Source organism: Ananas comosus, linkage group 16 (assembly GCF_001540865.1).
Source record: "Ananas comosus cultivar F153 linkage group 16, ASM154086v1, whole genome shotgun sequence".
Lineage (NCBI taxonomy): Eukaryota > Viridiplantae > Streptophyta > Magnoliopsida > Poales > Bromeliaceae > Ananas > Ananas comosus.
The window spans coordinates 8,034,311-8,048,879 of record NC_033636.1 but is presented as its reverse complement, the minus strand read 5'-3'; the positions used below and the strand labels follow the sequence as shown (position 1 = coordinate 8,048,879).

The following is a 14,569-nucleotide window of genomic DNA, read 5'->3' as shown; positions in this document are numbered from 1 at the left end:
TCCACTTTTATTTCACTTCAATTTAATTTGATGTGTATTGGTTCTTCTTTTGTTCTCTAGTACCCAATTTTCTTTTTGTTTTAAGGATAAAGTTATCTAAATACATGAGTATTCAAGAAAAGGAAAGGCACAAAGGTGAGATTTTTAAAATAATTTTAATGTGAATAAATGCATTCCAAACTTAGTTAAGAGGCAAAGAATCATCCCTAGCCCTCAAAATATTCGGTCTAATGGCATATGTGCTTTGCCTTGACGTACAAAGTAAAACTAATCTAGCTAAGGAAGAAGATAAGAAAGAAAACCATATTAAGTTATGTGAAACAATTATTATTTTTCAATAATTTAAACTGTCAAAGAATGATATTTTCAATATTCAACACTCGCCCTCACGTCTGTACTCGAGACAGTCTGATAGGCCCATAAGTATAATCTTAGAGGAGTTAGATTTTTCCTTTTATGAAGTGAAGAAGAGTAATGTTACTGCCTCGGTGGTCCCACATAAAAAAGGTAACAAAGGCATGGGTAAATTACACTCTTGGTTTTCAAAATTTAATTTATTACAGTTTCTGAGTCGAACTTTCAAAATTATTACAAGCAAGTCTCGCAGTCCAATTTAATTGTCTAAATATTGATAAGTTATTAATATAAAAGTGACAAAATATTCTAATTATTATTACATCATTAATCACAACACTTTTGTATCAGTTCTACATCAATAATATTTCGCTAACTAAATTAAATTATAAACTTAACTGCAATAATTCAAAGAGTTTGAAAGATCAAAATATCAAACATCTTAATAGTTTTAAATGCTATAGAAGTGTGATTTACCAAAAGTTACTGACACAGTTGAGCCCCACAGTTATTTACATGGCAGTTGCACTGTTAAGTCACATGCACACTCTCTCTCTCTCTCTCTCTCTCTCTCTCTCTACCCTCTTCTCTCTCTATATAATTAAAGCCAACCTCTCCTTCCTCAATGTGCCAACCCCCCCTCCCTCTCACCATTGTGTGTCTCAGCAACAGAGGAGGCAAACAAAACTCAGGCCATAGGAAGAAGAGAACAAGAAGAAGAAGAAGAAGAAGAAGATGATGATGATGATGATGAGAAAACCAGTTTTTAGCCTCTTACTCCCTCTCCTCTTCCTAACACTGAGCCTGAGGAACCATGATGCAGCAGAGGCTGCAGGGAATGGGTTCATCAGGACCAATGGGGTGCAGTTTGTGGTCAATGGGGACCCATTCTATGCAAATGGGTTCAATGCATACTGGCTCATGACTGTGGCCTCAGACCCCTCCCAGAGGGGGAAGGTCTCATCTGCTTTCCAGCAAGCCTCAGCCCATGGGCTGTCTGTGGGCAGGACCTGGGCTTTCAGTGATGGGGGCAGCAGCAGCAGCTCAGCACTGCAGTACTCCCCTGGGTCTTACAATGAGCAGACATTCCAGGTCTCATTCCACCACTCCCCCCTTTCCTTTACCATTTTTTTGGTTTATGTTTTGATCTTCTTCTTCTTCTTCTTTTTTTGGGATTTAGGGGTTGGATTTTGTGGTGTCTGAAGCAAGGAGATATGGGATCAGGCTCATTCTGAGCTTGGTGAACAACTATGATAACTTTGGTGGGAAGAAGCAGTATGTGCAGTGGGGGAGGGAGCAGGGGCAGTCCATTGGATCTGATGATGAGTTCTTCACAAACCCTGTTGTTAAGGGCTTCTACAAGAACCATGTCAGGGTAAGAAATAAGATCCACTCCTCCAAATAGAGGTGACTCTGTCTTTTTCTATTAAATATATTTCTAGACCTGTTTCCTATCAGATCAATAAGTGATACAGTATTTATTACCCCCCAATAGTCTTACATCGAATAAGACAGAAATTATGAATAAGAATACTAAAACCAATAGATTTACATCCAATAGGTGATATGGTTATTTGAACTCAACGAGTTATTATTGCCGGTGGTCCAGATGGTTACATTTAGTAATAGAGTCGATTAGCCAGCTGAAAGCGTGTGGTGAGTCTCATATCGTCTGATCATCCCGGGCTAAGAAATGCCGTTATGATCTAAACCTGGGTTAAATTTTCATCACATATCTCATTTATTAACTCAACACGCATTTCCGATATTAAATATATTTCTGGCTCCATTTTATATGAGTATTTGAGTAATATTTAGCAAATATTGAGATTTGGGCCCTATTTTGTGTTTTTAACAATTCTTGTTTCAAGCATCTGATTTTTTTTTTTTACCCCCTTTTATTTTATGGTTTTGGTTTCTGGAATTTTTTTCATTATATTTCTTTTCCTGAATATCTTTAGAGGAAATATGAAATGGAAGGAGTTAAATGACATTTATTTACTGGAAGGATTTGGAATCTTCTCAGATGAAGAGGGTTTAGGGATTTATAAAGAGCAAGAACATTTCTTCTTTTTTTTTTTTTTCTGAGAGATAGGTAGCGCGCTACCGTTTTGTTTATTTCATTTAGAAATAAACTTAGCTGGAAATGTGAATCAACTAGGATTCGAACTTGGGATCTCGGGTACCAACCACCAAAACCTTTGCCACTTGCTTTAGGGACGGTCAGTGAACATTTCTATTTTAATTTGTAAATCTCATATATTAAAATCTGGTCCTACCCCACTTTCTACTTTGAATGTTTGAATAATTTTTGGTGGGATTGTTGACATTGTTGATGGAGAGGTTGGACTTTAGTTCACTGATGGATTAATTCCAATTATTATTTTTTTATTATTTTAATCCCTGGAGTGTTCTTATTCTATGACTTAGTGTGTTAGTTTAAATCATATAGGCCTTGTCATGTCCATAGTTTTTTAATCCTTATTTTAATGTTTAATTCCTATAAGAATATTCTTAGTGATGAAACCTTCTACTATGAAGTAGGAATAATATATTAGAATTATGCTACTATACTATATATTGATAGTACCAAACGTCTGGTGCTATCGAGATTTCGGCCGTTGGATGAAAGGATGTGTGGTCCCCTAGAGTTAAGTGGTTGGTTGGTTGAATAGCATAATTTAAAGAGTGGAAATGATTAAAAAGTAGATCTAACGATAGAAAACTCGATAGTACTAAGAACTTGATACTATCGATAGTATAGTAGCTGGACTCAATATATCACGAGTTCAGCTAGAATATTATTAATAGTATGTGAATACTATACCTACTAGCGACTTTTTACCAAATAGTAAACTCTAAGTATCCAAGGGTCAAAAAGTTGATAGCAAATACTATTTACACGTAAATAGATCACCTTATAAAGTCCAAATTTCAAATCTCAATAAATTTTTACTTATCCTAAAAAAACACTTTTTATTCTTCTGTTTTTTATGTAGACTGTGCTCACAAGAGTTAACACCATTACTGGAGTTGCCTACAAGGATGACCCAACAATTTTTGCCTGGGAGCTCATGAATGAGCCCAGATGCCAATCAGATCTGTCAGGAAAGTGCATACAGGTTCAAAATCTTTCCTTTAACTCTCTAAACCTTCATTAACTTGTTGTCGATTCGTCGTGCCTGTTTGGCTTGGCTTCTGGAAAGAGCTTTTGCATTTGCCGCAGTAACCAAACATTCGGCGAACAAAAAGCCTGGACCATTTTGTTGCATCGCGAATCTGAAAATGAGGTTCTTGGGTCAATAGACAAGCTCAAGAGGAGAGATTCATTGAACAGTTAACACCTAACAACAGTTTTGTATTACAAAAGCTCCAACCAAGATAGAATTAGCCCAAAATTCGTTGCTGCCGAGAGGCAGCAACTAACTGTTTGGCAGACGAAAATATCAGATCATCTAATTTGTGCAGTGTCCAGAAGCTGCAATGAGTTTCCTGGGCCAAATGTAGAAGCTCGAAATTTGAAGCTTCTGCTTCCGCTGCAGGAGAGATTCATTAAACGGTCGTCCTAAAATAGCAATTCTGAAGAACAAATTAATCCATAACACTTACAAAAATGATTCTAACAGAGGCAATCTTTTGTCATTAACTACTAAAGAAATTGATATTTTCTATGATAAAACCATAACAAGAGTATAAAATTGACATCTTTAATGTTTTTTTTTTTTTTTCCGTCTTAGTCATGGATCTCAGAAATGGCGCCGTATGTGAAGTCCATCGACAACAAGCACTTGCTTGAAGCAGGCTTAGAGGGATTCTATGGCCCGTCATCATCGTCTGAGAACCAAATCAATCCAGGCTTCCAAGTAGGAACCGATTTCATCGCCAACAACCAAATTTCTGGAATCGATTTCGCCACCGTTCACTCTTATCCCGACCAATGGTAAGATCTTCCTTATTCATTCATTTTAAAGTAACAGTAGTTACTGTCCATATCTTTTCAATTTTGTTTGTCGCTAATTCGATCCCGTGATCAGGTTATCCAACACAAATGATCAAACTCAGCTCTCTTTCCTGGACAACTGGCTCAACACTCACATCCAAGACGCGCAAAACATCCTCAAAAAGCCTCTCCTCGTAACCGAGTTCGGGAAATCGTGGAAAGACCCCGGATATAGCAACAACGAAAGGGACTCATTGTTCAGTACAGTGTACTCTAAAATCTATCAATCGGCTCGAACCGGTGGGGCGACCGGAGGGGGGCTTTTCTGGCAACTTCTGGCAGCAGGAATGGACTCGTATCGCGACGGTTATGAGGTTATCTTGGGAGAAAACCCGTCGACGACTAACGTGATCACCGTGCAGTGTAGGAGGCTGCATTACCTCGGAAAGTTGTTCGCCAGGGCGAGGAACATTCGCAAGATCAAGAAGGCTAAAGCCATGAGAATGAAGCAAGAGAAGAGCCTAAACAAAGGGAATGATACAAGGAACTAAAAAGTTTTTTTTTTAAAAAAAAAAAAAAATCTTTCTCATGGTATGAGGAGGGTATAAAAGGTGAAACTTAGTTTTAGTAGTTTGGTGTTTAGTGTGGCTCCTTGAGATGATTTTCCTTCATCCAGGAGAGAGAGAGAGAGAGGGTGATTATATGCTGAGTTTTTAGTATTGAAGGGTGTTTGTGGTTGTTCTTGTCACAAGAAAGCAAGTAGATGCTTTTGCTAGGAGCTACAAGCATCTGCAGTGACTTTTAACTTTTACAAAGATGTCAGTTCAGTATCTTAAGAAGATACAGATGATTTTGACATTAGTTTGGATTGAGTTCTTGTGATGGATGAATTGCTTGTAACTGAACAGGTGTGATCAGGAATGAAAAGTTTGAGAAGTTCTCTTAATGGTGTCGAATTGCTTATCAAATTTCATGCTGGTGACTTTGTTTTTGGATGTTATTACACTACTGGAAGGTCAGTAACTCTCTTGCTTTTGGTGTCTTGAAGATCATTTTAGCTTTCCACTGCAGCGAAAAGCTTAGGATTTTTCAATTGCAGGCATGGTGTCTGCATTTAAATAAAGAAGCTTTTTCAGAAGCCGACAATGCAGCATTGATATGAACACCTGAAAGTTTATTTTAGCTCCCCATCAGAGCAAAAGGTTTAAGATTTTTCGACTGCAGAATTTTTTTTCCCCAAGAAATGAAAATACTAGTTTCCTATAAAATACGAAAAAAACAGTTTTCTAAAAAACTAATTTTTCATAAAACCAAACAAACGAAAACTGAAAAAGAGATTTTCCGAAAAGGAACTCTTTTTTTGACTTGCTTTTTTTCATACTTTTTCGAGGAATCAAACAGCCCCCTAAATGAAATACACAAGACCACTTGTTTTTCACATACACACTTTTCTGAAATTCCAGTAGAACCAAATTAATTGTACAAGGCCATCCATAGATCAAACACAACACATTTATAAACACAAGAACATAAAAAAAATTCTCTAATAATTAAAACTTATTTACAAAACATAAGCAAACTGCCCCAAAACATTATTTGACATCTAACAAGTTCGGAAATAAGCAATAGCAACTTATCTTACATATACATGGATAGGCTTACTGGAGCAAATTATTACTGCTAACATATGAACAGACGGCGAAAGAAAGTTCAGCTGACATTGTCTTTAACACAAGGTAGTATCGCGGCGATCTTCCTCTCTTCGAAGCTTCTTTTACTACCATTCTCTTGAGCCCCGACCCGAAGCTGTCCGAAGCATAACATCTACACGATCGTTCCGTCTCTTACTGTCGCATTCTTCAGAACTATTGTGATCCCCGATCGGATGTAAAATCCATCTTCCGGCCGATCGGCTTCCTCAACTCCCTATTCCGAGAATACGCATAAATAGAAAGCCGAAACGAACCAAATAAAAAGGAAAGAAACAATTGCGAGTAGTTCACTCACATCTTTGTTCGCGATGATCACGTTCTTTCCTATCCTGGCATTCATGTCGATGATGCAGTTCCTGGAGAGAGGATTAAGGAAGAGATTAGAGATAAAAAAATAGTATCGCAATAATATAACACATCAATGAGATGTTATGTAGTCGCACCTGATCTTCGTATTTTGCCCTACACCCATGGGTACCCTTCCCTCCGCCAGCATAGAAGCGATTTCGGCTTCGGTTTCGTAGAGATCAGCACCCATCATCATGGTGTCCTGATGTGGTCAGAGTGTGAGAGAAAAATATAAGAAAATCTCGGTTAAAATGCTAAATAAAGCTGCGCACCTTGAGCTCGGCGCCATAATCGATGCGCGAGCGCACTCCAACAATGGAGCGGTCGACACCACATTCACGCAAGAAGCATCCATGCGAAATGATGGCGTCCTTGACCTGCACATAGAAATTTAAGAATGAGACTGCAACCAAAAAAAAAAAAAACATGTTAAAATGCATAAAACCAACCCGGCACTTCTCTATTTTGGTCGGCGGCAAAAAGCGAGGCGAAGTGTAGAAGGGTGTGCTTGGGTCATAGAACTGGAACTTCGGAGGCTGTAACAAAAGAAAGGGAAGAGAATATCGCACCGAACAAACATTCATTTACCAAATGAACTCCCCAAAAAGAACTAACATGAACCATATATGTATGTCACAGTAAAGATTAACCTGATCCGTCAGCGACAAATTAGCATCGAAAAATGATCTGATTGTCCCAATGTCCTCCCAGTAATCATTAAACAGATACGCCTACAACAATACGAACACTCAAAAAGGTATTAAACTAACCTTAAGATTAAATAACATCGAGATTAAATTTCTTATAGCGCACCCGAACATTATAATCCTGTACAGCTGAAGGAAGGATTTCCGATCCAAAGTCATTCGATTTTGGATATTTCCACCTACAGAAGTTTTTAGAAAAAAAAAAAAAAAGAATTAAAAGACCTGCGTAACGAGCAAACTCATAGCGAGTAAAGCGTCTTCTTACTTCAGGAGCTTTAGAAGGACGTCTCTTTTGAAGACGTAAACTCCCATCGATGCAATGTAGGGATTTTTGAGAGCATCTTGATGAGAGAGCCGGAGAAAAGTGGTATCGACTTTCTGCAGGGAACCAAATGTTGGTTGATTCAGGAAATCAAATGTGTTATGGATGCATTAGATTTTACGGCAAAGATGATTTAAGAGGATTATCTGCTAACCATAGCCTCGAGATTGGCGTCTGTGGGTTTCTCGGAAAAATGGACAATGCGTCCCGACTTATCAATCCTCATCAAACCATAATCAGATGCCCGGCTTTGAAATAACAAGATATAAAAAAGGATTAAAAAAACAATCTATTAGTGGTGAGAATTAAACAAAAAAGTATATATATACCTATCGCCGACAGGAACACAGGAGACCGTAATATCAGCATTGGTATCAATATGTCTCTGTCCATATCATGCATCAGTTCCGTAAGTTGACGTGTACTATAACTAAAATATAATCAAAGCTGACGAATTGAGTTGTAACATGCCTGAATAAAGTCCATGTAGTCCATACGATATAGATGGTCTCCGTACAAAATTAATATGTGCTCGATGTTCTTGTTCTTGTTATCCTGCACAAAATGCACAAATTGAAGTAAAAAATCTTTAATCACAGGAATAAATTTTCGGATTAGTGTGAAGGGATAATTCCCCACCTCAAAAACCCAAGTAAATTTTCTCACGGCATCTGCTGTTCCCTGAAACCAGTTCATTCCTGCTTCTCCAGGTGTTTGTGTGGCGGCCAAAACCTGTTTTTTCACGTAACGGTTATTAATATTCGTTTTTCTACAAAGTAGTTTGATTCGTAGTTGAGAGGTTTTAATCACCTCAACAAATCCATCCCCGAAGTTGATGCCATTCCCGAAGTTGTAAGTGCGAAAGATGTGGCGATTCAGCGAAGCTGAGTTGAACTGGGTCATGATAAAGATCTTATTTATGCCGCTGTTTATGCAGTTGCTCATCGGAATATCGATAAGCCTGTAGCATCCTCCGACAGGAACCTGCGAATTGTACGAAATTTAGTTATTAGTAGCTCATTTGTGCGCTTAGAGATAATACCTACTCATTAGTCGTTTAAAAAAAAAAAATCTGAAAATTTGGAGAATGTAAAGTTCTAGCGCTTGGAAAGTGAAACTGCAAAAGGATGCTAAACAAATGAAAACACGAAAGCAAACGTAAAGAAACATCATCATGTAATCTTTTCCTAAAATTCTACTTGCAAAATGTCGATCATAAAATGATATGTGTAACAACATTAAAAATACAACTAGAACGGAAGCTTGATCCCTTCTCTCTCTCTTTTTTTTGGATTCTTACAGCAGGAGTAGCTCTTGTGCTAGTGAGAGGGAAAAGCTGCTTCCCCGGCCCTCCACCAAGTATGATGGAAGCAACACTCTTCGGATCAGCCTTCCAATCTCTCAACGTCGGCGCCTCAATAACCTGAACATGTAATTCGGAGACGGCATTAGCATCTATAGTAAGAAACACATCAATGATAAACAATTAAAAATTTGCAAACAAAATCACTGTTACGACAAGCGCACAAATAGAAACGACAGAAGACGATCACAAAGTAGACAAAATCATGGAAACAGTAGGGGTCCTGAGCTAAGCCTTGGCTAAACCTCGGAAATCTTAATTCCATAATGCCTTTCAAATCCTCCTAGCCATTATCCTACTGCAATAATTCTTGCTAAGAAGAACGCCCATGTAGTGGCAATTCCGCCCAGAAGGTAATGGGTTACTCCTACAGCACGTCCTTGTACAATGCTCAAGGCTCTAGGCTGAGTAGCAGGAGCAACTTTTAATTTGTTATGAGCCCAAACGTGGAAACTACCAAGCTGGAGTACGGTAGGGGCAGAGGGAATTTCCGGTGGAGCGGTGAAATGCGTAGAGATCAAATGGAATACGTAAGGATTTACGTGGAAAACCCTTTGCAGAAAAAACATCACGGTGACGGGTGAAGGGGGAGAGAACTTCACTATAGAAAAAGGAATGCACTGTTCTTCAGAGATTACAATACACTGTATTACGTCTAGGGCAAAAGAGAAAAAAGAAATTCCTTATCAGCTCGAGCGCTCTTGCTATCCACCACAGACATTCATTTTTCCTTCACAAATTCTCTTTCAAAATTTGTCGTACTGTAAAACTGTCGATGAATCAGGGGCCTAAAATTCAGAATATATTCTATACCCCTAGATTCTCTTTCGACACATAAAATGTATTCCTAGATCCAATTAATAAGGTAATAGCACTAAAAGAAGCAACTTTTGAAAAGCTACTTACCTAACAAGCATGAACTAAAATAGAAATGAATAAGAAAAAGAGCAAGAATCTGCAAAATACCAACTTTTTAATTTGGAAAAAGATTGATTCATCTGTAGAAAACAGGAAGAACAGAGTGGTCATAGGGGGATCAATTTACCCTAGTCTCTTGTTCAGCATCAGAGGTGAGAACACTCAATGCAGTCCCAGCTCTGCTAACTCCAACACAAGCTCTGCAGCTGAAGCTCATCCTCCTCCTCCTCCTCCTCCCCCCAAGTTTAGCCCCACATGGCTTATTCACCAAACCAGCTCCCAACCCATCTCCCCAAATCCCACTCTCCCCACTGCTAAAGACTCTTCCTTTTGCTTGGCCCACGCACGAATTGGCCTTCAATTGCACACAGCTCAGCTCCATCACCCCCCCAACTCTACTACACCTGCAGTTGAGAAGAAGCAGAAGCCAAAACCCATGTCAGCGCAAAAATCTCTGTACGAACCACTTCGAAAGAACCAAACTTTGAGAAGCAGCAGAAGCCCACAACACACGAGCTCAGATCAACGAAAAGCAAGATTTTGAGGAGATCTCAGGGACCCGGATCGGGAAATGGCGAGGAGGACCTGCGACAGAGGAAGGATCGCTCACAAAGGAGGCAACTTTGCGAAGCAGCAGAAGCCCAAAGCTGCTGTGGAGCAAAACCTACGAGCCCAAATCGAAGGGGAGTGAGGTTTTGAGAGAATCTCAAGAGAAATGGCGAGTAAATGAGGTTGTGGGAGGAGAAGGGGAGCGGGTTTTGACGCCTTTTAAGAGCTTGGAGAGGTGTGTGTTTGTGTTTGTGTATGTGTATGTGTGTGTGTGATAGAGAGAGAGAGAGAGAGAGAGAGAGAGGGAAATGACACGTGAGGAGTCACGTTATTTGTTCCTCGTTCTCATGGATTTTACTTTTCTTTTGCTCTCATTTTCCCAACAAATAAATAAATAAATAAAAATTGAAAGGAAAAAAAAAAAAAAAAAACTTTGCTTGCATACGCTTTTTCTTTTTAACTTCCACTTTTTGGTCCATCTCATTTTGGACTCTAATTATTATGTGCGAGATCAACACCGTTCTAGGGCATACAGGACGGTATTGAGGATGATGAGAGAGTAAAATGCTAAGTATTTGATGTTGCGAAAGTAGTATACGCTACCGACTAAAAGGTGTTAAGTGCAGTTAAAGTACGTATTAGTGGTTAAAAGGTTTACTACTTTCATTGGCATCATGTGGTAAAAAAAAGATTATGTATAGAAACTGACAAATCGAAATATCACTGACACGCAGAATAGCAAACTACTGATCAGACAATGGAGTAAATCAGAAGTTGCATGTCTGACTCACGAGAAGAGCAAATAAGTAACCGCGCGTCGAACACGTGACTCCAGCCTCCTATGCGCACAGCTAAACAAGAGCTTACGTCATATAAACTTCAATTTAAAGTTTTCATTTTACTATAATGTAAACCTGCCTACTAGGTAGATTTTTTTCGGGGCAATTTTTTGGTATCAAATAAGCCCTAACTGGAGCCATTGGAGCAATCTTTTTCATCATTACCGCAAGAAATGTTCACGAAGATTCCATTGAAGCTAGAAACATAAATTCTCAAGAAGTTTTGAATCTGATGCACAAATGTTGCTACTGCTGTTGTGTAACTCAAACATCAATTTGATGTGACAAGTGATTCTATCAAACATCAAACATTTTAATGGTCTCAGTTTATAGATTGTAAGACACTGATTGTTATGAAGTCCTTTTCTGCAAACACAAAAAAATATGGAGTGAGATAGCTAATTCCACCCTTGTATGAAAATAGAGATGGAAACAACTATTCCCAACCCTATTTAATTTTTTAAAAACTTTAAATTTAAAAATTTAAATTTAATAATTTTAAAATTAAAATTAAAATTTTATAATTTTCAATTAAAATTTTTAAATTTTAAATTTGATATTTTAGATTTTTAAATTTAGATTTAATCTTAAATATACAATTTAAATTTTACAATTTAGAACTTTGAATTTTAAAATTTAAAATTTTAAAATTTAAATTTAAATTTTAAATTTTTTGAGATTTAAAAGTTATATATTTAAATTTAAAAATTTAAATATAAAAATTAAAAATTTAAATTCAAATATAATATTGTCATGTCCCGAATTACACGTTTTTTTGGGCAGGCTAATAGACCAGCCGTATATATAGAAATTTTTCAGCGATAGATGTACCTGTAAACAAAACCAAGTTACAATCACAAGGTAAAGAGCTACTAAACTGAAAAACATAAATATATAAAACCTCGAGGGGTTCAAGTATATACAAAATGTCTACAACATCGCTCGCTCCAGTAAGTACCCAGACAACCACCATATGTACATAAATACTCCAAACCTACATGTGGGAGGTACTCCTCTAGCACTGCAACTCGTCTGAAAAGGATCTAACTCGCAACTCCCTTTCCATGCTCAGTATCAGTGACAGCAACAGCCGCAGAAAAAGGCTCTGTGAAAAGAGGTCAACAACTGGGTGTGAGAACTACTGTAAAAAAAATAGTTTTCAGTGGGTGTCACTACCGACCTTAACGGCTCACTCACTAAGTCTAAAGAAAGTATGCAGGAAGATAGTAAAGGAAGGCGGTACAAACTCTACAGCTATATGCCACTATACTACCGCTACCCAACACTAGCTATCTGTAGATATAACCATGATACAATCTCTGACCCAATCTCACTAGGGACTGTGAACACACACGTCCCGACTACCGAAGTTACACTAACTACTACCACGCTGGGTAGTTGATGAAGAGTAAATCCAACCTGGACACTACGACATCAACACGAACGCACAAAGCCCGACTTTGGAGTGGCACTCGTGGGCGCTACCCAACCGAGTATGCAAGCGTGTCTTTGACAAGCTCAATCAGGCTCTCACAGGCTATAATCCATGCAAATAGGTCTGATTGGTCTAACAACCAAAGCTCACGTGCTCTTGATACAATCTGATGCAATACAGAAATCTGGGTCCACCGCCAACCACGACAGCACCCGACAGACCTAAACAATCTATACTCTACTGTAAAAATAAACTCGGCATCCCAGTATAAGCATAAACTTATCCTACACTAATCTGGATATCTACCGCGTACAAACTGCGACAATACAAACAAACTACAGCTCTTAAAACGAAATCTGGTAGTTTTTAGAAAATGACAGTGTAGGGTTAATAATTTTTTCCTAAGTCAATTCCAAATTCAACATGTATAATTCATCTAAAACACTAATTATACTCCAAATTCAGATTTTAAAGAATATGCGAATCAATGAATTCGAGCTATTAAACATGATATGCGAAGCCAAAAATACATACTGTCAACTCCGGCTTAGGAGGAAAACCGACGATTTCGGTAAACTTCAACCCACCTCTAAAAACTAGTCCAACTATGGCGAGAAGTCGAGAGAAGAGAAAACACGCGCTCGCTCGGCCTCCAACGGCGCAACCGTGACGTCCACGTGCTCGAACGGCTCCCCGGCGCAACATCTACGTCGATCCGAGCTCAACCTGCGATCTCCACCAAGCACCCGATCAAAAAACTAGAGAGAGAGAGAGAGAAAGTAGTAACCACACTCACTCTCTGCCTCTCTACATGTATATGAAGCGGTAAGGGATAAGGTTGAAGATAACGTCAACTCAAATGACCAAAAGGCTCCTCATCTACTTACAAATCCAACTGGAGTACCGGTACTCCACTTGGATACCGATACTCGGGCATTCAGCCCGCAGCCTTGCATACTCGGTACCGGTACTCACTCGATGCAGTATCGGTACTCGGGCTCGGTAACGGTACTCACCCGATGCAGTACCGATACTCAGCATCAAATGGGGCAATCCGAGAGCAGCCTACTTTGGAAAAGCACTGGAGTACCGGTACTCCCTTGTGTGGTACCAGTACTAAATACTGAAAACCTACACTTTGCAGATTCCAATATTAAAACTCTACTCTTGCGTCACGCTGAGTCCGTTTTGAGTTTATTTCGCGCCGAAACGACTCGGACTTGTACCGACACTCTCCAGATCTGTCGACAAGTCTCAGATGCTGAAATCACACAGGCTACAGAATACCAGGGATACTACAAATATAAGGGTAATATCATTATTTTTTTATTTATAAATTATCTACTATTCTTATTATTCCATCTTATCTATCCAAACGCTATTTTTCTTATTTTCGAAAATAACTCAATTTTCAACCAAACGCAAAATTAGTTTACCCCAAATTTATACCTGAACTTGTATCTATCTCTGAAATAGACAATTCTTATTTAAAAAGCCTTTTCCATTCCTTTGTAAACCTTTTTGTATGAGTTCACTCTTGTTTTTACTTTTGGATATTCTGTACATTTGTCTCATTTAGTTTGGAAATAAATGCCTTTGCCATGAAACAGTTTGCTATTCAAATTTTACTCTCACCTTCTACCAAAAGTTATCATTTTGATAGTGACTTGCAAATTTTAAATTTTTAATTCTACATGACAGTTGATTATTCAAATACCAACCAAAGAAAAAAAAATAAAAATACTGCAGAATAAAATAATTAATAAAAATAAATAAAATTTTAAATTTATAATAATTCTAAGATAGATATGAGGAGAACTATATAGATAATAATTATTTGATTATAATATACTTTTATTAAAAAATAAACAAATTTATTTTATTTTTAACTTAAATTGTTGTATTAATATTATTAAATATTTCTCGATACTAAATGCGGCCTAAATTTACATTTCAATTTCTGCCCCTTGATCATCATGGGCACGTGGATTGCATTGAGATCCGCAGATCTCGCAGTTTAGAGATGTCAATGGGTCAGATTCAGAGTGAATTTTTTAAAACCTAAACTCGAACTTGAAATCC

At 38.0% G+C, this 14,569-nt stretch overlaps 2 protein-coding genes across 5 annotated transcripts; one reads left to right on the top strand and one right to left on the bottom strand.

The window, feature by feature from the left end:
* LOC109722346 (mannan endo-1,4-beta-mannosidase 1) lies at positions 968–5,240 on the top strand. The gene is made up of 5 exons (XM_020250378.1): positions 968–1,446; positions 1,535–1,729; positions 3,354–3,476; positions 4,092–4,294; positions 4,389–5,240. The coding sequence occupies exons 1-5, from the start codon at positions 1,090–1,092 to the stop codon at positions 4,843–4,845; spliced, it is 1,335 nt and encodes a 444-aa protein (XP_020105967.1). The 5' UTR covers positions 968–1,089; the 3' UTR covers positions 4,846–5,240.
* On the bottom strand, positions 5,789–10,487 carry LOC109722438 (glucose-1-phosphate adenylyltransferase large subunit 1-like). Of its 4 annotated transcripts, none has more exons than XM_020250508.1 (16): positions 10,250–10,487; positions 9,792–10,068; positions 8,684–8,806; positions 8,194–8,367; positions 8,023–8,115; positions 7,855–7,938; positions 7,713–7,768; positions 7,538–7,631; positions 7,327–7,439; positions 7,168–7,240; positions 7,005–7,085; positions 6,804–6,890; positions 6,627–6,731; positions 6,450–6,556; positions 6,302–6,362; positions 5,789–6,220 (listed from the first exon to the last, which is right to left on the bottom strand). In XM_020250508.1, the coding sequence occupies exons 2-16, from the start codon at positions 10,044–10,046 to the stop codon at positions 6,119–6,121; spliced, it is 1,608 nt and encodes a 535-aa protein (XP_020106097.1). In that variant the 5' UTR covers positions 10,047–10,068; positions 10,250–10,487; the 3' UTR covers positions 5,789–6,118. The 4 variants fall into 4 exon arrangements, with proteins under 4 accessions (XP_020106097.1, XP_020106095.1, XP_020106094.1 ...); XM_020250506.1 differs by having other exon boundaries at positions 5,834–6,220; positions 10,171–10,487; XM_020250505.1 differs by having other exon boundaries at positions 5,834–6,220; positions 10,178–10,487.